Source organism: Syngnathus scovelli, chromosome 2 (assembly GCF_024217435.2).
Source record: "Syngnathus scovelli strain Florida chromosome 2, RoL_Ssco_1.2, whole genome shotgun sequence".
NCBI classification, from domain to species: Eukaryota; Metazoa; Chordata; class Actinopteri; order Syngnathiformes; family Syngnathidae; genus Syngnathus; species Syngnathus scovelli.
In genome coordinates this window covers 13953910-13978994 of record NC_090848.1, presented here as the reverse complement: position 1 = coordinate 13978994, position 25085 = coordinate 13953910, and the positions used below count along the sequence as shown (strand labels likewise).

Genomic DNA, 25085 nt, shown 5'->3' with positions numbered 1-25085 from the left:
AAATGAGAGTGTAAAAATAAATCTGAAGCCTGCTCCTATCAATTATTACAAAAGGCCGGTTCAAAGAACAGAACGCATCCCGACTTCCCGCCCTCATGATTTGCACAGTGCTGGAATTCACCCCCCCCCCCCTATCCCCAGCCATTGTGTTCATGCTCTCTCCTTTGATTCCCAAATGCACTTTGCCTCATCCACAAATCTCATCAGACCTCTGAGTGACTCTCAACCAAAGTCTTTTTCTTCACACATTTTTTGTTTATTTCACACAAATGAAAGGCAGAAATGGATCAGTAATATGACGAAATAAAATCTTTTGGCTTTTTTTGTGTGCTGTATTTAGCTGCCTGGGTTTGTTCAGTCTGCATCTGTTCTCATACATCATATCGAGTCAGTTATTTATAGCCCATCGCCCTTAATCACAGAAACAGAAAAGGGCTTAACATGTTTTCCTTTTTTTTGTTAGCTATTTTAAATTGAGTATTATGGCATGCCTTCTTTTCCTTTTTGATTTGGAAATACTGTTTAAATAATGTCCTTCAAATTGCTCCCCCCCCCTACTTTTTCATATTTCACAGTTGCACTATTTCTCATTGATGTGAACTCTCTAGCATCTTCCGTTGGGTTCAGGTTCTTTTTCTCTTTCCTGCTCTTTGACACATCACAACCCGTACCTCCTGTGCTCCAGCTGCATCTCTCCACCAAAGCACTTGCATTGTATTCATATTCACACTTCGCCTCCACGTTTTCTTTTTATTAAATCCAACAGCGTGTTCCCTTTGCTTGAAAGTAGCAGCTCTATTGTGTTGCCTCTGCCTGTTGCCCATATTAGCGGCGAATGCTTTTAACACAAAAAATGGTTGGCACACGAGCAGGGATGCTTCACACTGTGACACCCATTAGCAATCGTTAGACTTCAAATAGGAGTAATTAGACCACGCGTGCTGTGGAAAAAACTTGGTGGCTTAGCTTGTCATTCTCAGTCACAATGCCCTCCTTTCACATCCACAAGTAACTCGTGCTCACTAATTTTACTTAAATTGTTTGGGAAAAAGCAAGTAACTCTGGACACTTTGGGCTTCTTGTTTAGAAAAAAATAATAATTGTAAAAGGGTTTGAAACTAGGGTTCAGATTGTGTTTGGAATACAGCAATTGTTAGGAAAGCACCAGTTGGACTCGACCGCTGGTGGTAAAATTGGCTAAAGTGAAATTACTAAATGCTCTCTTTTCATCTCACTGCGCTGCCTCAGCATCCTGCTGTGTGGATTTTACTTTGAAGTTGATAACAGCTCATGTAGTGGGTCGGGTGGAGAACGAAATGATGAAAATTTAAAGCCAGGCCTGAAGAGACATCAATATCACTGATCGAGAGGAAAACACTGTTACACCCCCTCGTAATTTGTTGTAACTGTTGTTGCGTGGATTGTTTGATTTTATTTTTGCTAGTTTTGCTGAATGCGGCTATTCCCTGTAATAAATCACATTGACACAAAATGATCTGTGCATTGCATTGCCATCTTCACACAGCTGTGTCTCACATTTCCTGTTTTGCGTCAAATTCAGATTGATGAGAATGGAAGATTAGATAGAACTTTATTTTACGTTTAATTGGGACTGACAAATGGTAGAAATCTCTTTTTGAAGTAAAGTGATCATTGGGTTTTTATTTTTATAGAGGAACTTATCAAATGCCTGCAGCTGGTATTTCCATAAATATTGCAAAGATCAATGTCGAAAGTGGGCATCCATCCATCCATCCATCCATCCATCCATCCATCCATCCATCCATCCATCCATCCATCCATCCATCCATCCATCCATCCATCCATCCATCCATCCATCCACACAGTGATGTTTCCATACAAAGAAATTTCAAGGCTAGATGAGGTACGGATTTTTTTTATTATATATTTTGCTCAAATATTTTCTGTGCTTTGTCAATTTTCTTTTGATGCAAGAGTAAGCAATGAAGACGTTTAAAAGTGTATTGCTGCCCTTTAAAGGACGCCCTTTCACACAAAATAGACACACTGTTGACATTTTCCCAACACCTGCTGCGGCACATGCACACAAAACCGCACAGCTAAAAGCCACCACTGTTCTACGGTTAGAAGTTCAGGGCCAGCCAATAATGGTGACCCTCAAAGTGCAAAATGAAGATAAGCTAGCTGTGTTTACAGCGTGCACTGGATCCTGTCTCGTGTTTGATGTCTTCACAGCGTGAAGTTAGTTGCGAGTTACGAGAAACCTTGCATGATATTTCATTTTACAATCTGTCAGAGGATTTCTCATAGTCCAACAGATCAATATACAAAGAGGTTGGAACTCGTGATTGTTTTATTTCAGGGGATTTAAAGGTTGGCACGGAATCAATATAGGATGAATGACTTTAAGGATCTTGCTGAGAAGTGTAGTGAGATTTCTGTGAAGTCATTAAAGTTACAAAGGTCCCCTATTTTTTTTAAACATTAAGTTTGATATGATTCCATCCTTCCATACGGAGAGAATACATAAAAGAGAGATTGTGTTGCGTAGAATAACCTTTCAAAAAAGGTTGCGACATTAAAATGAATCCACATGCAGTAGTTTTGTGTGAAAACTAGACTGACTTGTCAAATAAGTTCTTCGACACGACTTCAAGTAATGTAATCTGAAAAACTTTAAGGAAAAAAATATATAAATGCTCACGACTAGCAGCAATGGTTTTTAATTAGTCCCAAGATTGTGCTTCACTTTCATGAATATCTTTCTTTCTCAAGTTAAAAAGTCATAAAAGTTGTCCAACTGACAAGAAGAAGAATTTCCATATGTAATGTGCCAATTCAAAAAGCCAAATCACCCTGAGGTGAACAACTTCCTGGATCTCATCCTTCTCATTGGATGTCCCAGATGAGCCCGAAATGCAGCTGCCATGTGGCATGGTCACAGCGCATTGAATTTTCACTCTATCAATAATTAAAGACCCAAACTCGTGCGATATGGGACAGTACACAGCTGACGTAGAGCAATACCGACACTAGTAAGAAAAAAAAAAAGGAAATCGTGATTTCTTTTCATGGATTTGACAGACAAACACGCACACACACACCTTTCCACAGTCTTCAACCTTGCATGCACTTGAATATTTCATGGTGGGGTGAGAGGAAGAGGTCAAAAAATTCCCTCGTGTGTCAGGAGAGTGCTCAGAAGAAACGTCTGGTGAAAATCCTGTTGTTTACCAGTTCCTCAGTAAGGAAAGCTGCGGTTATCACATTGATACTTAAAAACAAACAAACAAAAAAAAAACTGCAAATGCTACTTTTCGACTTGATGTGTAATTTGGCTTGCATCAAATACAAATAGCTCAGGTTAAATATTTATTTGGAGTGATTGTCGCCCGAAAGCACATGTATAGTGAATAACTACCGCCGAAGCACGAGTAGCCTCGGACGTTCGTTCAGCTCATTTAGCGAGAGGACCAAGATTGATAGCCATGCCGGATCGAAAGGTAACCGGCCGGGGTGCTTGATGAAGGTGTGATTGCTGCCGGTGAGCTGCTCCTACCTCTTTCACACCACATTCTGTTTCAACTCCTCTTGCTTTTGAAGCAAAGTGTTATAACTACAAAAGTCAGTAATGATCCAACTTCTGAGAAAACTGCAATGAACCCAAATAAGTTCAACGTTAGTAAGGGAGCGGCACGAATGATTTGCAAATTATAAATACAGATTGACACATCTTTACTGTAATCATTTCTCTTCAGCAGGACAAACGCAAGAACTCTTCTCTCGCCGTCTTGAGGGAATCAGAAAGTTTCCATTTTATGTGAAAATATTTGACATTTTGATAGATCCATCCACCCACTTCTGTAAACTGGTTTCCCTCAAGTAATAATAATCCAAAACTGAAGAGGAGCGGATTTCATTCAGCCAGAAACAGACGACTCTGGTTGCAAAGTAATATTGCTTAATAGCTGCTTGGTGCCTATTTCACTTCGGGGAATCGGAGTGTTTGTTTCCTGTTGGTTGTCTTTCTGTTCTGTGAAAAGATGCAAGGCTGCTGGTGCAACATCACATTTTGGAAACGGCAGCATAAACGACATCCCTCCCTCAACACAAATCATACCGTGTGCTACCGGGAGCATGATTCTAAGATGAAACTTTTCTTTTTTTTTTTTTAATCAAGATTATTCTGGCTGGCATATTGGGGTAGGGTCTACTACAAAATGAGAGGCCTCGACAAATAACGTGCTCTTTGGGGCAAGGATGAGATTGTTCCAATGGGACTTCACTAACAATGAAAATTCGGTCCTTTGTTGGCATTTTTAATTCAGCTGTGCAACCACAATTACGGTGAATGAGTTCCTGATTGGAGAATGTCATCCCTCCAAATTGAAGGCTTCATGAGAAATGAGTGTCAGATTTTTGTGTCACTAACTAACTAACTAACTAACTAACTAACTAACTAACTAACTAACTAACTAACTAACTAACTAACTAACTAACTAACTAACTAACTAACTAACTAACAACCAAATGACTTCCTAATGATGGTAAAATATCATCCCTCCAAATTGAAGGCTTCATGAGAAATGAGTGTCAGATTTTTGTGTCACTAACTAACTAACTAACTAACTAACTAACTAACTAACTAACTAACTAACTAACTAACTAACTAACTAACTAACTAACTAACTAACTAACTAACTAACTAACTAACTAACTAACTAACAACCAAATGACTTCCTAATGATGGTAAAATATTTTTTACATTTACATATTGGCAGTTTTGGAGGGGGAAAAAAAGGAAGGTGTCACTGCCCAATAAGTTATCATGTTGTCCAGTTATCCATATGTGTATGAGTTACTATTTCCATTGTTTGTTTTTATTTCTATAAAGTACTCCGAGTTCCATTTTCAAGTATGATAAGTACTAGATCTATCGTGTTTGTTTGGATTACGACGCGAAAGCAAAAGCTATCTGATGTCGTCAATTAGTTCTGGGTGTCATTTTAAGTTGGGTCTACTGACGTAATGGTAAAATAATTTCGATTTGCTCATGTGGCGTTCACAGCTGCCTCTGCCCCCAGACTGTGCATCCTGATGGCTATCAGGTTGACTGATGTCGTTCCGCATTCCGTTTTCTCGATTTGGGAGAGGTGTCATCACATTTTTTTTCATTTGCAACCAACACAAGCAACCTCGAGAGGATGTTGTAGCGACTGGTGCACTTTGGCTCTAAGACAGGCTGATGAAAGTGTTGTGGCGCAGATTTGACCTCAGGGGGTGTGCGAACAGCTGATCACGGCGACAAAAAACAAGAAAGAAAAATCCTTGTCCTGATTGCTGAAACAAATGATCCAGGCACTCAAATTAAAATTGTAAATAATGCATATCACATTACCTTTGAACACAATGGACCCACTCATGCCATTGCATCTTAAATCCTTCTGTTAGCGCCTGTAATCTTATTTAATATTTTATTCATCAATGTGTGCTTCCAATCCCCAAACATTAAATATGAATATCGAGAGATTTACGGCTGCAATGCCGCGTAGTGTTGGTTTTGTTGTTGTTTTTTCAATGAGGGACAAAACATTTTTTTTTTTTTTTTCAGACAACACCAAAATTGGGCCAAGAACTGCAGGCTGCATAATTCATGATAAGACAGCTGCAGTTGGAGTTGACCAGGACCACATCTTGCATAAGCTCATGACAATAAGACACCCAAGTCAACATGTCCTGGTGTGGACCTCCAATACATCTCCACGGTAACAAGATGTGTCACAGCTTTTGTCAAATTGAATTATGACTGCAGTGAGTCAGGATTTCTTTTTCAAAGAAAAATGCTCCTTTGAAGGAAATTTGGTATTGAATAATCATAAAAAAGATTTTTGTCGAGTACCCTCGGATGCAAAAAAAAAGTATTGTATCTCGTAGATGAGAAAGTAATTCATTTACTTTGATAAAGAAACTTGCGGACTCACTGGAGATTCACAAAATAGTAACTGTCTGCCTCCTGAAAGGTGCAGCCGAGCCTCAGGAACGATTACCGCCCTCTCATCACACCTTTTCTGTGATATGAAACCTTGCCAGGCACACTTAAAAAAGAAAGAAAAGCACCTGGGTCAGTGTGATCCTGGAGGGTCCAAATACGACTTTTTCATCAGGGATTGATAGGCTGAAGAAATACAACATTGTTCCACTCATGGCTGGCAAAAAGAAAAGATAAATTCTGATTAGGTTGTGTCGCCTTGAAACGCAATTATTGAAGAAACCTCAAATTAACTTAAGGCCTCCTCCTCTGGGATATGACTAATAATTACCTTGATTTCATTCTGGTGAGATAAAAGCATTCTTTATGCGTGTGTGTTAAATCATCTACTTTTGTGTGTGTGTCATTGAATGAACTCACAATGATCACTTTATACTCTTCTAAAGAAGGGCAGGACAAAAGACGTAGGTGGCGCTACTTTCATAGAAATGAATAATGAAGAAATTATTAGCTTTCGGCTTTTAGAGAAACAATGATATATATATATATGTTCCTAAATTTTAAGAGATTTTTATGCTTTCAACTTTGAGGGGTCTCTTGTTTGTGAAAACGCTGAGAAACCTCGTGGTCTTTGACATAGACAGATTAGGAGGAAGAAAATCGATTCAGTGGTGAAGCACAGGTGAGAACCCTTTCATTTTTATTGCTCTCATTTATCAGAATCCAAGTAGATTTGTGATTATTGGATGTCGGCAGACTGCAGAAAATCGGATCGTGGAAGAGAGCCGGCCATGGTCTGGTCTAAGTGAAAAACCTAATGCGCTGGAATTGGACTCTAATTTGAAGCGGGTCGGTAACTCTCTCTGTCACAAGCAGCAGGGAGAAGTGAGCAAAGGTGAGCTGGTTTATACAGCCTGGTTGGACATCCTAATGGACATTATATCACGCCAGACGGGTAAATGTTCCGCAGCACGGTGTACAACTGATGAAGACATCAGCCTCACAGCTAAGAGTTTCTGTGTTTAAATCCTACTGTGTTTGAGTTATCATGTTCTCCTTGTGCGAGTTTTCCAAATATTAAATCGGATAAATGTCAAGGATAAGATAAATAAATATCAACATCTTTAATCATTTCACACTTTGCTTCTTAATGTCTGAAAGTGTTTCCAAGAGTTGATGCATAGTGGGGAGAAAAATTTCACCTTGTTTATTTCTTTCACCTCTGAATGTCTTTTAGCCGCAAGTCAATTACCGAGGTCTTTAATGAAGTCTGAACAGGCCATAGATAACGCACGCTTACATTTGTAGTCTGATAGCCGCTGTTGCTAAGTGTCTGTGATTATGTGTACATGCGACACAAGTGATTATGTGTGTTACAATGTGCACTGCTGCAAATTAGTCTATGACTCTGGACGGTAGGTACCTTGGCAATCATCTTTCAAAATCAATAGTTTTTTATATACTGCAGATTTTTTTGTTCATACAAGTAGAAATTGTAGATGTTACCTGCTTGACACATTCAAAACCGTCAAGCAGGTACGAACGAACGAATGAACAAATTAATAAATTAAATAAATAAATAAATAGGGTGCTATTGAAAGGTTATTTTTTCCCCAAAAAAACTAAATTAATGTCTTTGTTTTATTCTGACTCCCAAAACCAAATGTATGAACTGCAATATGATGAGATGGCTATTATGACATGCTGCTTCTGTCAAATGGTGATTCTTGTTTGATTAAAGGAGTATAGTATATGTACTACTAAGCAGTAGTCAAAAACAAACCAAAATAATAATAAAAGGTCATGATTAAAGAGAAAGGTTTTTCTTGATGATGATCATGTTGAAAGTAGTTTTGTTGCTGCAAAATCTTATTACAGTTAAACCAATTTCTCATGTGTTGCTTCTTATTTGTCAGTGAATCATACAGTAGGAGGGCAACGCCTGGTTTAGTTGGATTACAAAGAGCTGCCCCCCATATGCCTGGCTTGGAACTGGGATCATCTGGTAAAGCACAAAATCATTCAATACACATAAAGGGCTTTCAAAGCCTTGTTCAAATGCCAGGTTTTGGGAGTTTTAAATAGAACCTCGTAAAAAATTCCTATTATGAGGATAAAAAAAACAATAAACTGAGATCTGAGCACGAGTTTGAATGTGATGCATTCGCAGTTATGATAGTGCAAACACACTATCCGTTTTTTCTTTCTACTTTCCCTTTCAAAATGATTTCACTTTTTGTAACAACTGCACATATTTCAAAAAGCAGAAAAAAGACCCTGCTTAGTATTATACCTCAGTTTAACTGTCCTGGCGTGTTAATATCTCGATACATTTGGCTGTGTCTCCCTGTGAAGAGTTAATTGTTTTTATATCAATTTAGCTCAGCTAGTTACCGTCTTTTCCTGACCATTTTCTTTAACACATTCATTCTTCTAATTTTATTACTTTTTTTTAAATCCCACAATAGCCACTACCGGTGCTTTCAGCATCAAAGGAATTCTGGATGGTAGCTCACCTACTGATGCAGTCGCTCTTTAATGTTGTCATAGCGTTGAGTGTATTCCAAACACTGTCGGGTGAGACGGGTTCATTTCTGAGCAGTTGTCAGGACATTTATGACCCCGGCAAATCTTTGTATGTGCTAATGGACCATCACAGGAGCTTTTAAGGTCCGATGTCAGAGATATAATCAAAATGCTGCCAATTGCTTCCTTTTATCTGCTTTCAAATGGTCAAATCTTTGATCGTAAATTGTACTTTTGGTTTCGGGGTTTATTCAAATGCAGTATTTTCATGACGTTTAATAGATCAGGCGGTTTCATTTTGTCATTTTGTTTTTGTAGATCATGGACTTTATTTTCTCTTTTCAAGTCACACACATGGTGAAAACAAGTTCTCATTGACTTAATAAAACACTACACTAAAACAACATCATCTGACATTGTATGTGTGTTTTTAAAAAAAATAAAGGTCATGTGACATGCTGTGCGTTGTTAAGGCCATATTTTAAGTTTTATGTTAAGCCTCATAGAAAAGATTCAGCCAATCACACTGTCGAGCATTTTGGGACACCTGGGATGCACGCCTAGTGAGAGCAAAAAGTTAGAAATCTGACTCACAGGTTTTTGATCAGACCAACAAACAGAAAGTTGAAGCACAAAAACAATATGGACTCAGCCCTGAGGCGGGATCTGGGGATGTTTTGAAGATAAAATATTCTGTTTGTATTGTACTTTTGCTTTGAATTAAAGTTAAGAGGATCCACGGAGATTTGGGTGTTTTAAAATATCCAAAGAGGGAAAAGCTAGAAAGATGATGAGCGGTGGTCAGTGATTTAAAAATAGTTCTCATTTAATTTCTTATATGAGGTCCTTGTTGACTTCCCAAGTACTAGAGTGTGTGGGTGCTGGAGGAAATCTGACGTGTCAAAATGTTGCTTCATACCAAGAAGAGGCGAAAAAGTCTCCACATGTTACAGGACAAGTTTCCATGACAACAGTTTTGCTAAAAAGCTCCAGGGTTTTTGACAACCTCAATTTTGAATTAGACCCATGACTTGTCCACAACTCCACACTTTGATTGAAAAAAAAACCCAAAACATTATTTCCTTAACTAACCGCTGCATTGAGTCATAAAGATAATTATTCTCTTTTGTTTTGATCCCAAAGTTGACATTAACTTAAAAAAAACAACAGAATCCAATCAGTATTCATGATTCAAAGTTATAAAACAGTTTCATTTACATAGACACGGGTTTGTGAGTCTTGTCATTTGAAGAAACTAATTATCTTCTCAAATATTGGTAGCGGGTAATAGCCTATTTTGGAATTAAACTTTTATTTCCTTTTCAATCATGTGCTGTTCAACAGCGGTGGGAACAAGCTTTCCACTCAGTCGTTTTTGGCAGTTTATGGGTACCGTCAAATGTGGATTTGGCGGTTGCTGAGGCAAACATTTAAGCTAATGTACTATCTTTAAACCCTCACCTGTTGGCTTGCGCTGTAGGTGGCATCCAAAAGAACAAGATAATGGAATGAACATGGTGAGAAGCTCAGCACAGACCTACTTTTTCCAGATTAGCTTGATGTGGGTGGCTTTGGCATATGATTAGGATGTCTCCTAATGAGTTTCTCTGAGCACGTTCAATCAAGACGAGGCCCCGGGGAAGCCCCCTGCCAAACTGCTTCATGCCAACCAACGTTAACCCTAACCCTCCCAATTGTTACTGAGGATTATAAGCACATTTGATAGAGAAACTAGTAGAATTAAAGCCCAGAGCGAAAGAGAGCGAGAGAGAGACAGAAAGAGAGAGAGAGCGAGAGCGCGCTTCAACAGATGCCGGTGCGAGGAGGAGCGGCTGAGGAGTCGGAGGAGGAGCGAAGAGGCAGAATGCCACGGTGGCTGAAGAGTCTCTTCCTTACACTAGTTCAAAACATGTCATAGCTTCTTTAAAAATATGACATCAGATGTTTGTTTTCAGCTGCCGCTCAAGTCATTGCTCCTCCATTCTCCTGGATCTCATTACTGAAGGTAATTTTTGTTCATTTAAAATCTGCTTCATTTGCTATTTGATATTTTGAACATGCTCCATCCAAAATTGCTCTGTCTCCAGGGTGCCTAAATTAGGAGGAGGACGGAGCGGGGGCCACCTGGTAGAAGAGCACAGAACAGCTCTTGGAAGGGACACTTTCCAGGAGGCAGAAGAGATTCAGTCGGCTGACGGGCTTCGATGTTAGAAGAATACAAGTGGATTCACAGTTTGTTGTTTACCTGAACTCCGAGCAGACTTTTAAAAGAAAATCCAGCAGTCAGGATTATTTATCATTTACTTTTTTGCAGCTGTATGGTCAAGACCTCCATAAGGATCTTACCACACCTCACTTAGACTCATTTGATTGATTTTTTTAACCTCAAGCGTGCATGAAGACGTCTCTCCGGAATTATCCTGACGCATCCTTCGATATGAATCATTAGGGACTCTCGGGTTGCCGTCGGAAAGATGGAGAACGTGTCTGACCCCGGCGTCTTTGCCCCGCCGCTGTGCGACGACTCGGTCGACTTCTACGCAATCTCCTCGGGCAACCGCACCGACTTGAACTGCACGCTCGGGTCCGACTTCTACTTCTACGCCGACATCTACGTCATCTTGCCCATCATCTACTCTGTCATTTGCGCCGTGGGCCTGACCGGCAACACGGCCGTCATCTATGTGATCCTCAAAGCCCCTAAGATGAAGACGGTCACCAATATGTTCATCCTCAACCTGGCCATCGCCGACGACTTGTTCACATTGGTGCTCCCCATCAGCATCGCCGAGCACCTGCTGCACTACTGGCCCTTCGGGGAGGTTTTGTGCAAAATCATCCTCAGCATTGATCACTATAACATCTTTTCCAGTATCTACTTCCTGACTGTGATGAGCGTGGACCGCTACCTGGTGGTCCTGGCCACGGTGAGGTCCAAGCGCATGCCGTACCGCACCTACCGGGCGGCCAAGATCATTTCCTTGTGCGTGTGGGTTCTCGTCATCCTCATCGTGGTACCCTTCAGCATTTTCGCCGGGGTTTACATCGATCCCAGCGACGGCAGGAAAAGCTGCGTGCTCAGCTTCCCCGCACCGGAGAGCTTGTGGTTCAAAGCCAGTCGGATCTACACCCACATCTTGGGCTTTGCCATCCCGGTGTCCACCATTTGCATCTTGTACACCATGATGCTCTACAAGTTGAGAAACATGCGCCTCAACAGCAACGCCAAAGCGCTGGACAAAGCCAAGAAGAAAGTCACCGTTATGGTTTTCATCGTCTTGGCCGTCTGCTTGTTCTGCTGGACGCCGTTCCATCTCAGCACCATTGTGGCCCTGACCACCGACCTGAGGCCCACACCTCTAGTTATCGGGATCTCCTACTTCATCACCAGCCTCAGCTACGCCAACTCCTGTCTCAACCCATTTCTCTATGCCTTCCTGGATGACAGTTTCAGGAAAGCCTTCAAGAAGATGCTGGAATGTAGTCCAGCATGAGCTGATGGTACAGGCACGTAATGAGTTAAAAAAAAAAAAAAAAAAAAAAGAAAAGGAACATTTACCCAAGCTACACCAGTAAAATAAATCAATGTATAAATCTCAGAGTTTGTAGGTTCGACTAACTAAATTCTCCTCGCCACATTTCGTGTTGCGTTAAACAATTAAGGATCTGAAAACAACCAGCAAAGACTCAAGTGCTGATATTAACTAAATAATAAAATGTGAACACATTTTCAGACTTTGTTGTTGCACGTGTCATCACATGTATGAAACAAAACGAATGTTTATCAATATTAATGTGTGTAATTCCAGGATTATTTTGAGGAACAGTTTGTTAAGATGGTTTAAAGTTTATTGGTCTGATGTAACACATGAATATGGGGGAGGAAAAGCTGTGCAAATGCAGGGACAACATTATTATTCATAAAGTGTTCTCAAAAGTAGATAATAGTTTGCACCATTTTCTCGCGGGGCATATCAAAACCATAACTGCCTTTCCCCCCCGCAAAAGTATTCATTTGCAAATCTACAGAAATATTTTATAATGACTATTCATAGAGTTCATGACGGTCTTTGTCATTAAGTTGGTGTTAAGGCTGACTGTTAATGCTGGCGTAGACGTTTGACGCGTGTTACTTGCAGTAACACTGAAGTAACAAAACACGAGACAGGTACCCTACCCTTTCTGTAATTGATGAATTTCTGAGCTTTTGTCGCCCCCTGTGCAAATCTAGACGCTCATTACAACAGTCATACTTTGCCCTTGTCATGAAACTACTTAGTTTCTGTTTTACCGTCAAAAGATTTACACGCAGACAAAAGACAGATTATTCAAAGAAAATAATGAATTTACTTTTGCCTCTTTATACATGGGAACCACAATTATGCTTATTATTCAAAACCACCAGTACCTGTTGTTCTTTCTAATAGACATTACATTTAATTTGGTAACGAAATTTGAGGATAGCAAGCCTTATGTTCGTATTTTCTTTTTATTAGTATGACGTCATTTGGCAAGATAGCAAAACATTTTATTTTATCCTTTTCCCATCACCATATTTTAACAATGTAATCCTCAAAATTTGTCCCACTTGCATCTGATTAAAAGTCTATTTGATTCTTTTTAGGGTTCCATTTTTCTCTGTTATTAACCAGTCGATCTTTATTCTGAACATTTTGGCACATCGGCAATACTGTATGTACGGAACCGTTTGGTCTTTAATTGAAGTTGCATCGTTTGTCTTTTGCTTTTGTTGTTGTAGATATCGGTGGAAATCCATTCATCTATTATCTGAACTGCTCATGCTGTGAAGATCACAAATATTTCTTCTGAAAGCTTCACCTATTGTCTGTTTACCATTGAGAAAGCAATGTGTTGAATTTCTAAAAGTGTTCAAGGTATTTCAAATGAAAGATTCGTTGCTTTTGAGTCAACGCTGAAGAGATTTAAGTCATCAAGGTTACTGGTTAGCTTTTGTGCTTTTTTTATTCAGCCAGTTTGCTAAACTTTTAAGACTTAACTTGCCTGCGACAACTTTCTCTCGCCTTGTGAGTTTCCATTAATTGTATACACACATCAAATGTGATTTGGGTGCATTGTTATATAATTGCACATGACTGCTTCGTTGTTTTTCCACGTGTCGGCTGTTCGGTGACTGAAAAGGACCATTTGTAGTTGGGTCTGCTGTATATTCAAGTTTTGACGGACAGTTGTCTCCCCGTACAAACCTTAAATCACCTGCACGCACATCGATCGGTTGTCATTTGGTGAGGCCATGGTCCAAATGGATACTGGGCTCGTTCCCAAGGTCATGTCCATCTGCACTGAGCCAAACAGCGGCAGAATGAATTAGTGACCTGCCGCCAAAAGGTCCCAGTTTCTTATCAACCGGCTGCTGCTTCCCCTCATCATGAATGCATAGCACATAAAAACTAAAGTGCTTGATGGAAAAGTGCTTGTTCTTTATTTCACCGACTTTGTATTTGTACCATATATTTGTAGTCTTCTGCAAACAGCAAAGAATTCATTGGAATGTATGCCTTCACAAATAAAATCATGAATAAAGCTCAAGATGGTGTGAAATGTCTGAAAATTAATCAAAGTACAAGAACTCTATCCATGACATTTAAACAAGCAACACAACCCAATGGGTAATTTTGGCTCTTCGATTAATTTGATATTTAGGTTTTGGAACATTGTAATTGTATCTTCTGCCGTATTGCTAAATCATGAGTAAACGACTAACAATTTTTAGACCAATTAAATGATTGACCTGCTAACCCCTCACAGTAACGTGTCACAACACTCAGGCTAGGAATCACCCCACTCAACCATCACACTGACCATGTCCATAATAATCTGAAGAGCCTCGTGTTTAAAAATAGAGGACGAGCAGATTTATGTGGTCAAAATGAGAAGAGGTCATCAGAAACTCTCTCAGATCCGTTTGCCATGAGAGTACCCTGCTGTTTTGGGTGCAGAGTTTAGGACTTTCATGCATGGATGGATGGACGGACGGATGGACGGACAGATGCATGCACGCACAAAAGAACAAAAAGACAAAAAGTAGATATACAGAGGTTGATAAAATGTGCTTTGACCACCGAGAGGCGCTAGTGGCACACGATTCTGTTTGTTAGGCGTAATCATGGTTGACTGCTGCAGTCATCGTTACTCAGTGCTGGTTGAATTGAACGTTAACTTCTATATAGATACTACTACTAATATTACTAGTAATAATAATGACTACAATTGGGTTTTGGAATGCTGTGAAATGCAAATAATCATGAACTAGAATGACATTCTGAAAGCTAAATAACCCAGAGAGTAGAACATTATCATATGAACATTTTTATGATTTTGTTTTAACTCAAGATTGTTCAACAAATGTAGAACAATATAAGAGAAGTGAACTATTTTGCAGTGTTGTTTATTTTGGCAGGTAATATGCAAGGCCCAAAGGGGGGGAAAAAAAAAAAATCCAGTTGGGAATAATGGCCAAATGGCAAAACGAGTCAGATTTGACCCAAACAGATTGTGCGTGCAAGGGTTAAGTATTCCTATGGGAGTTAAAATAAAATTAATGGGTGCTTGAGCATTCCTAAATAACCTCGTAAGAGCATCCCGGTTTTGAAGAAATGAAAGAAAATGCATTCGAACTGCAAAGGAGGTCCTTCAGTGTTATTTGTTCGAGGATGCGGCTCACATGCGCGTCCTCTCTGCCACTGAGTGTCCGTCTGAGCGATGAGAAGATTAAACCGTTATCAGGTAAATGAGTTTGACCCACGCTTTGTTGATCACCCGAAGGTAAAATGGCGTCTAACGGTCTCGTCCGTGTTCCCTCCAGCCTACACTTCGCCACAATATGATAATTAGTATGCATGAGACCAGTTCTCGTTAAGGTGTCCTGGCCACACAAAGGTCAAACGGAAAAATGTAAATATAAAACATTGATGTGCTTTAGTCTATATGACATGAAGGCTGTTTTTAAATGAAATTATTTAATAAAATCGAGGCCTTAACTACTATTTGGCTGGATTTAAAGGTCCTAAGAGTACATTTCTGATTTCAATCAATTTGCGTCAGGGGGGTCTGCATTTGATCTCATTTTGTTAACATTTATTCAAGAAGGTGACTGTGGAATGCTTTTAAGAACACCCTTAGTGTCGAGTACAAAAATACAGACTTTAAAATATACTTAATAAAAAAATAATTTGTATTCTCAATTATTGGCACAATTAAAAATAAAACGCATGCATAATTACCCTCTCTTGTTCTATTTTAAAATGCTCCTACGTACTTTGAAAACAAAAGCTAAGTAGCGCTGGCTCGGGCTTTTATGCCATTAAAACATGTTCCCATGGCTTTGCTTTTTCTTTTCAAATAATTCAGCTTATTTGTGTTCAGGGAATTTTTGAACAAAAAACTGAAACTTGCTGGCAGGGATACAATGCCTTCATCATGAATCATACTTGGAGCCCATAACATTAAACAATTCTCTAAAATCAAGAACATATTGCTTCTTTGAATCTTATTGATTCCTCCTTGCTTCTATGTCATTTGTATTATTCCATCATCAAATTAAACTCAGCAAACACTACTACCACCCAAACATGGACAACTTATCCAAGCAATATTCAAATATTATTATCAGAAGCAAGTGCTGGTCACACTGTTAGTCAGCACTAATCCATGCTAGCACCGCGGTCTGCTTACCTTCTGGCTTTGGATGATAGTGCTTCAGCCGCAGCTTTCATTTTTTTCCCTCTTTGAAACTTCAGCCAGCCGAGCTGATTGTGTCATTGTTTGACTAACTCAATGTGGGGGGCGCTATTAAATTAATTACTTGCACTGTTTTATGACTGTGGGAGTGCAAAATGGCTCGCTCATAGACACATAGTCAGAAAGGCAGATAACTATAGACTATTTAGTTGTTTAATTTTGTACTTGTACTTGGCGAACGGGCATTACAGAGACCCAACTATCTGTTTTCAACAATTGCTGTGACATTGTGTCACGATCCTCATGGGCTCAAGCCTGTTTTGGGTGCGGCTCAACAGCAAGCTCTATATAAGCCTGCTAAAGATCCTGATGATTTGAATCAGGTGTGTTAGTAGGGATGCATGTAAAACTGGACTGGACTTAAGTGATCCTTGTGCTACAGCATTCAGATGTATAATAATTTAATAATTTTGTTTCCGCCTGAGTGTTTTGAGTGAAGCGAGCTTTGCAAAATAGGAGTTTGACTGCACAGCATTCACAATGCTGTGAGTCTCAAAGATAGGTCAAAAAACATTTTGGACACTGAGAATGACATCTTGAGTACGATCCAAAGTTGAAGAGAAGCAAGTTGAGAGAAAAAGCCTGAGGACACACCGATTTAGCCAATTTATGGAATCTCGATGAACTGGGTTGAGAAGCTTCGTTTAGACCACAGGTGTCAAATTCAAGGCCCGGGGGCCAGATACGGCCCGTCACATCATTTTATGTGGCCCGCGAAGACAAATTTGTGTCATTACTAGAATTGCAAATGTCTTCACTTTTAATAATATCTTTTTTTTAATATATTTGACCAGTTTTTACTCATATGATTTGAAAACGAGTTATTTGTCAGTTTGTTTTGTAGATTTGATTGTATATAATAAGAGGTGCTCATGCTTTGATTTGGGTTGACAGTCATAATGGCCCTCCGAAAGAAGCTATGACTACAATGTGGCCCGTGAAAAAAATTTGTTTGACACCCCTGGTTTAGACCAAAGTTGTGCTTTGCTGCCATGATTTGGCAAAAACAGGCAGCAACGTAACCTGCTTACAAAAATGGGCCATTGATTTCACAAGTGAAATATGTACTGTCTCCTATTTCCTGCTTGTTTTGGTTTGCGTGTTCATTCAGACAAGTAAACTACTGGGAGAAAATTGCAGAGCGTTACTGACAGCTGCTGACTGTCAACTGTCAGTCTTTGAGTTCCTTTGTGTACGCTGAAGGGAAGAGCATGATTAAATATTCTTCATCGGAGGATGTGCAAAAGCAGCTGCTTCGGAACCCTGAACACTAAACTAATAGTCACCATATTGCCCTCCTCTAAATGACATGCTCTAATTTGAAGTTTTCCTGATTACAAATACCTATTCATTAGTACCCACATCCCATAATCCAACCCAGATGCTCTCACGGACTGGCACAAGTTGACTAAAGTGCTTCTGACTGTGACCCAGGAAGACGGCGTGCTTCACTTGTTACTAACTCAATAGAGTTGAAGGAGAGCAGGTGTGCCAGCTGGTGTCGGCATGGCGGGGGACCATGAAGGCGCCAATCGCCTCCTCAAAGCCACTAGTTACACCATTTCTCCCATTTCCTTTAACATTTTATTGGGACATGCCACAACCACCATTTCAGAGAAAAAGCTGCGTCGAGAAAGCATGAAAGCAGTGTACTGACAAATAACGATCAAAATGACACTACGCTGCAAACCCAGGATCTCAAAAATCAACAGAGCTCTCTGTCCTATCAATGGATTGTTGGTTTGAGGATGCAATGAGCACATTTGGCATTTTCAAAATCAGTAACATTCATGCCTTGGTTGTGGGAAAAGGATCATTTGAATCACGTTTTTTGGTCACCAGGCCACTAAAAAAAATGATGTTCTTTGTTTGACATGCAAGTCCTGAAAACCTGATAAGGACTTGAGAATTTGATTCTCACCCTTATCGTTTGCCAAATTATTGTTGTGTAGTGTGTATTGGTTTACTCATGGGGAAACAACGGGAGCGTATGACGCGATAAATAATGCAAAGATATTGAGATGTTATCTGACACGAGACAAACTATGCACAAGCATGAGAGATATGAAAAGGCAGTGAAGAGCTTCCACACGATAAAGTGCCACCAAAGCTTCAAATATGGTTTAAAATGACCATGACGATGTCTACAACCTATTTTGGGAAATTACATTTCGACATTTATGCATTCGTACGGCCGTGCACGTGCAGTTTCCACCACCAATGCGTTGCTTCAACAAAGCTCTAATGTATGTCATTAAAATGTCATTCTGTACAGTACGGAACTGCATGGTGTGTGCCTTCAAGATTAATTGCTACCACACAACCCTATATTCTGCAGTGTGTTTTTGTGCAAATAACATTTTCGATGCTCCAAAACACCACTGACGTTGCATATAATTAAAACTCTTAATAACATAAAAGTGGCCTTGTGGTTAACACGCCTGCCTCACAATTGTGAGGTTTGGATTTGAATCTGCTGTTGACTTTCTGCGTGGAGTTCTGTATGTTCTTGCTTTGCTAGCTTTGTTAAGGCTGATATTTCAGCGGCACATTTATCCGCCCCATGTTTTATTAATAAACGTAGCTCCCATGTAGTTTCATTTTATTTGTTATTCATTTGTATCCAGATTTTTGTCTTTTTTCAGGTTCTTCAAATAAATTGCTCCAATTGGGACCAAGAAAGGTTCTTTAAATTGGATGCGGCACAGACAACTTGGAAAGTAGAGGCAAGTAATGAGCTCTTTGACTCTCAAAGAATCAACAGTCAGACTCACTACTGACTTTGTTATCATCCCATTCCAGCTTATCCAAGGACGCAGAGGGGTTGACAGTGTTGCCTTGTGGGTCACAATGGAGCCAGTCCGAGCCTAATATGTTCTGACAGGCCCAAAATTGAGTCCCCTTGTGTTTTATTGCTCAATATTTCAAGCACTCATTCAAGCAATAAGAAAGAAACCTGCAAATCTAGTTTATGTGTATCAATAGCCAGGTTTGTTGAATAGAGATGAGATTTTTGCTGTGACTCAGCAGAAATCTTGCATTCAAAGTACAATACATAACAATCACACACTCACATTCAGTTGTGGTGTGAATGGTTGTCTGTTTCATTAAGTGCCCTATTGGCGACCAGTTCAGGGTGTAGTCCACCCAGGAATAGCTCAGTTACCAAGTCAGAATTTGATAGAGTTGAAATTTGGAAACAAATTACATGAAACAAATTATTTTGTGACCCTTAGAAGTTTCTGAATCTGATTGAACGGCCATAAAATTGGGGGTCCCTCAAGGGTCAGTTCTTGAACCACTTTTATTCAACTTGTATATGCCTTTCAGAATTAGTATTAGCACAAGGCTAACATTCCACACAAGATGAGACTGACTAGTCTCTTGATTACGACATTTTGAAGCTGCTATTTGAGCATACATAACAAAAACGGCTCGCTTCGAGGCTGCCTGCAGTAAGTTGAGGAGGAGAATGGATGGGTTGACGCTGCGCTTTTGTTTTTGACTCCAGATCTTCTTGGTCGTAATCGGTACCCCTGCAGTGCACAATAAAGAATAAAAGGGCTCTCCACGCTGACTGAATGCTGAGATGTTTTTGTATCACTCTGCATGTGGTAGGCAGTAATCAATGTGGAGAGTTGGATGTCATGATGAGTGCTCCTCATGCAGCCTCTTTGTGCAACATGAGCATCCTTCACTGAGAGGGCTGTTGGTGGTTCATATAACACCTAAAATGAAGCTGCTTGTTTTGGCTTACCTTTCAAAATCCGGTTCACGCACGCAATGGAGCGAGCACAAACCGAAAATGGAGTTGGAAAAACATTTAAATCTTGAAATTTTGAATTTTTACAGGGGAATTGGGTTTATGGTTTTTATTGGGATGGAATTGAAATGCTGTACGTACTTCCAAGTGTCCCTAGCCAGTCGTCCAATAAGGGTTTTCAAAAATGTGTTTTCTGCACTTTTGTAACCTCTGACACACTCGCTAAATTTGGGCTGATTTAAAGTCCGGTTGGACCTGAGCCGTTATGCCAAAATGGGCACCACACATTACAGCCACAACTATATAGAGTGTTAGAGTGTGGCAAATTCGTTTTTATAATGATCTCATGGGCTGGTAGAGATGATGGCGGCAAGCAAAGAGTCAGTGGCAGAAAATGAGGAGGGGAACCAGAGGATGGAGCTGGAGATGGGATAACGGGGCAAATGAAGCAGAAAGGGAGCAAAAATGAATGCCTAGATAAGAGAGAAAAGACAGATGCATCAAGAAGACTGTGACAGGAAGAGTTTAGTGGAGAGCAACAGCCGTATCAATTCTTTCACAATGCATGGTAGGGAGAACTCTGTGAAGCAGAAAATGAAGGGAAGGAAAGGAACAAATGCAAATGAAGAGGTTTGGGTGATGAGAGTCGCATGAAATAAATTGAAGGAGTTGAATGAGGTGGGATTTGAGGCTGGGAATGGAGGGGACACATGAAATGGTACTCAGCTGTCAAAAATCTTGAAGAAACTGACTCTTTAAATGCAAAATGATCAGACCTTAAGAAAAATGACAGTTAGCTGCCAAGAGAACAATCATTTGTGCTCTGTCACACTGTGAAGCAAATTACTGACATAATTCATCAACCTGTTCTTACTTCACTCATTAGCCGGTGAGAACGAAGATACAGAGGACGAAAAAGAACAGTCTCCAAAATAATTACGAGAGGATTTCTGAATGTATTCACGTGCACAAATTGGTTTGACCTTTAATGTAAGAGACTGTCGAGACAACATGTGATCAGTGTATGCGTGTGTGTGTGTGTGTACTGAAACAATACATTAAACAGTGCATGCAACTCAACTTTAAATATGCATGTCCTCAATTGTAATTGTTTTAATGAGCTACAAAATAAGACATCCTCATTTTGGGGAGTCAGCACTACAACTCAATGATCTCACCACTATTTCTGAGCAGTTAGTTCAAACTGAACACCCTTACACAATAACGACCATGAAGGGACTCGAACCCTCAATTTTCTGATTTGAAGTCAGATGCCTTATCCATTAGGCCACATAGCCATGTGGAGGACAAGGCCAAGTGATAACAGGACAATGATTTCTGATGGCCCCTAAGCCAGTTCAATACAGAAACAAAGGGCCTGTCACGGTGTGGTTGAACCAACTTCACCGTAAAATAGACTTGTAGGACATTTGCCTTTGAGTCTTCTTGGCGCAGGAGGTATCTTCATATTCAGTATCCACATATTGGCAGCCTTTCCCTTCCTGTCAACACTCAGGTCACCAGAAGCAACATGCAAATACTTGGCTGTCCAACTGTTTGATGAGATGACGCTATAGCGTGCATATGGTCATGCCCTCCTGCACAATGTTTTGACAAGGTGGATCGGCCAGGCGACGTGATTTGTTGACAGATGTACGTAAGTGTCGACCCCTCGCTTTCCACTTCCTGTTGAATTACATTGATTTGACACACTTGTGAAAATGGCCATGTGTGTGTTTGTGTGTGTGTTTATTTTTGAGAATGTAGACAAGACAGTTAAGTGTCAAAGGCATCCATATTCAATACCACTCAGTTGTGCCCAAGGTCACCAGGGCGGAGCCTATTGCAGCAGATTTTGAGTGAAAAGCAGAATGGATGACTGATTTTCTGTCAGGAGATAGGACGAAGAAATAATGGCTGTTGACTCTTTTCCCAAGTTATCTAGGGTATATGTACCCATCAAGTGTCAACTTACACTGAAAATGTACATATTTCTATCCATGAACCAGCCGCTGAGCACGTCTGCCCACATTGTTATGCACACATCGACTTTCTTTATCTTCTGAGATTATCATCAAAGCTCCAGTGCCACACAGCCTTCTGCTAAGAAGCTAAAACCACTGGGATTTAGAATTTGGCTCACCAGTTTTTTGAAGCTGATTGGTTGTGGCCTAAGATCTGGCAACTGTGATGTCATTTTCAGTCAGCAGCAAGTGGCAAAATGGCCGCCCCTGAGATGGATAAAAATGAGTTGACTTTTCTTTAAGCACTAATTTTCTGTTGCTATTGTTTCTTCAGATGCCCCTCATGACCTCATTTTGGTTCTTTTTTAGATGGTCAATTATTCTCGTGTTATTTAAGACAAGGCTAGTTTACCATCACAACAGTCCGTTACACTTCGCAAAACTTAAATGCTCACCTCTCATGTCACACTCAATTAGTCTCCCTGAATATTTTTACTCCATCTCTGTGGGTCGTGTTTAGAAAACAAATGTGAATTTGCATGCTGGCATTTGCTAATTGGGTCATGCTCAGCTTGGAGTTGAGAGAGAGGTGTGACGATGAGGCTTTTGAGATACACAAACAGGGTGGAGAAGATGGATCTTATCAGTTGATGACATCCATTCCACAGCCTTATCTCTGAGGAAAAGAGGAAAATTACATGCACAAGTGTTACTCTTGTGGATTAATAACTTTCATATCTGCAGTGGAGAAACTAGTCCTATCATAAATGACTTGTACTTCCCTCCTGGGCTTCCCCATAATGTCCGTATTAATAACGAGCTGCTTGACAGTCAATAGAGTCCTTATCAAAGGCCACACTAGTCACATTGATCTTCATAAATAACTGCAAAAATCTCAAAAATCCCCCAAAGTAACTACATTTGATCATGATTATATTCCTTTCTCTGATGCCTTTGGAAAATTTCTCAAACATTGCATCCATGCAGAATAAAACTAAACTACTAAAATGTTGACAGACGAATAAATTCCCACAATTTAAGTTTTTTGGACTGAAATAAAGACTAAAACTGAATTTAAAAATGGCAAATAAAATGAACACTAGTCCTCTGGCCTGGGTGGGCTCCCATGTCCCCCGCACGAGTTTTGGGCCATCTACCACAGCAACTTTAGACACGTCTGATAATATCCACACATATTAGCGTTGATGTTGATCACGAGCATGTCTCCTTAGAAACATGCCCATGTGATTTACTGACTTGATGCTGGGGCAGTCTCTAATTGCCATATGCAGCCCTGGTGATCCCTTTATCTTCCCAGATTGATCTCTCAATTGCACTCATTCTTTCCAGAGGTGATTGGCACCCCATAGCACACAGCGATAGCTTTGGTTGGCTTACTGCTCCTCTTCTGTACCAATCCCATTTTGTACCCATCACTTTTCCAGAGGGTACAGATACATACAGATAGATTTGTTCATGTCTACTGTTGCTCTTGTGCTGTTCCACCATTTGCGACCTAGCTACCACAGGGTCTCTTCAGCAAAGAACCTGATAAATGGTAAATGGCATGCACTTACAAGACACTTCTCGAAAGTACTTAACAAAGCTTTACATTCACCCATTCACATGCACATTCAGCTTCCATGCGAGGTGATGTCAAGCTCACAGCTCGCAAATTGGGGTTAAGTGCCTTGCTCTAGGACGTTTCAATAGCAAAGCATTGGAGCCAGCTGGATACAAACCGACAACTCGTAGGTCAATGGACGACTCACTCGACCAATTGAGCCTCAATGGCACTAAGCCGAAGAGGGAAACGATCTGTCGACACCACTTACACAAATAACGAATCTGTGTGACTGTACAAGTGTGCATGTTGTATTTGTTGTATTTTATCTTATGTTGTATTTGTTTTATGTTGTATTTTATTTTTGTTCTTCTCTCATTGAATCTCTCCACATGACAAAGCAAACATCTCACTGTCAGGGTTGTCTCCAAACAGAAGCTGAGGTGTGTGTGTGTTGTGTTTATGCAGCCTTTGAATTTTATTGCTAATTTCAGTGAAAGGTGCTTGGTCACAGATGAAGCAAGCAATAAATTGTGCTCCGACGTGTCGCTGTTTTTTTGTGCAGTATATTGACCTGAATATTGTATGAGGGCAATTGAAAGTAAACACACAGACGCGTATACACACACACACACGCACACACACACACACACACACACACACTGGTTGAATGACAAGCAGGGGAAATGCATGTGTGCTGCCCAGTAATTCACAATGATGGATGGGTAATCAACTAATGATGCTGGCGACGAAACGCAATCGTCTCAAAGGGGAAAGGGAAGCAACGGAAAGATGGAAGAAATACAGGAAAGGAAAGTTGGTGAGCATAAAAGCAGATTGTCTGTTGATAAGCACTTTGCGTTCGGCCCTTGTTAGTATTCAACAAATAAAGGTGAGTTGCATTTTATTCTGTAGCTGTAACAGCCTACACTTATCCTAATTTATGAGCTCCTTATATGTATTCCATTACTATACAAGCCATATCTTAAAGACCATAAATATTTAAGAGAACTGGAAAAAAATATCTTTGACTCACTATGGGAAGCGTATTGTTAACATTTATATTCGGGTTTGAAATGTATTAAGCCAAGGTTTGATAAAATAGAAACGTGATCATATTTTTTGCAGCTGTTGACATGTCCTGTTGAAATATTATTAATGTTACGGTTTTGAATCAGTTATTGACTGCATGTAAACGTAATGTCAAACAAAACAAAAGGGCTTTCTAATGGGCTTCTAAAGGGCTTTCTACGGCGACATCATGCTGGTGCTAGTCCAAGAAATGGAGGGAGAGAGAGTTGACTGGCAAAGATATTGCGGTGTTTCGGAACCTTGAGCCTCAAAATGAAAATTAGAAAAAGCCCAGTCTGTTTCTGTCATGCACGTCTGTTGGTGTATTGCTGAGCTGCTGAATTTCTCGCGCTTTCCTCAACATTCCTTCAGACCTTTGAGTGATGCATGGCTGACCGGAAAGACAAAGTGTGCGCATTCCCAATCAGGTTTGACCTTTACTGTTGT

General features: G+C 40.1%; 1 protein-coding gene and 1 long non-coding RNA gene across 4 annotated transcripts in view; one reads left to right on the top strand and one right to left on the bottom strand.

Moving 5' to 3' along the window:
- LOC125988853 (uncharacterized) overlaps positions 1-16523 on the bottom strand; it is a 32621-nt gene extending 16098 nt beyond the window's left edge. Inside the window, exons 1-3 of one of the 3 annotated variants that reach the window (XR_007488511.1) lie at positions 16211-16523; positions 13723-13818; positions 6100-6188 (exon numbers count right to left, since the gene is read on the bottom strand). This is a non-coding gene — a long non-coding RNA (uncharacterized lncRNA). The remainder of the gene's footprint in view (positions 1-6099; positions 6189-13722; positions 13819-16210) is intronic. The other 2 variants (XR_007488513.1, XR_007488512.1) reach the window with 2 other exon arrangements.
- On the top strand, positions 10322-14065 carry LOC125988850 (neuropeptides B/W receptor type 2). The gene is made up of 2 exons (XM_049754532.2): positions 10322-10502; positions 10585-14065. Exon 2 carries the CDS (start codon positions 10972-10974, stop codon positions 11989-11991), a length of 1020 nt encoding a protein of 339 aa, XP_049610489.1. The 5' UTR covers positions 10322-10502; positions 10585-10971; the 3' UTR covers positions 11992-14065.
- Positions 16524-25085: the final 8562 nt, after the last annotated feature.

Excerpts from the sequence above, each read along its gene's own strand:
- LOC125988850 (XM_049754532.2), top strand. The coding sequence starts at position 10,972 with ATGGAGAACGTGTCTGACCCCGGCGTCTTTGCCCCGCCGCTGTGCGAC.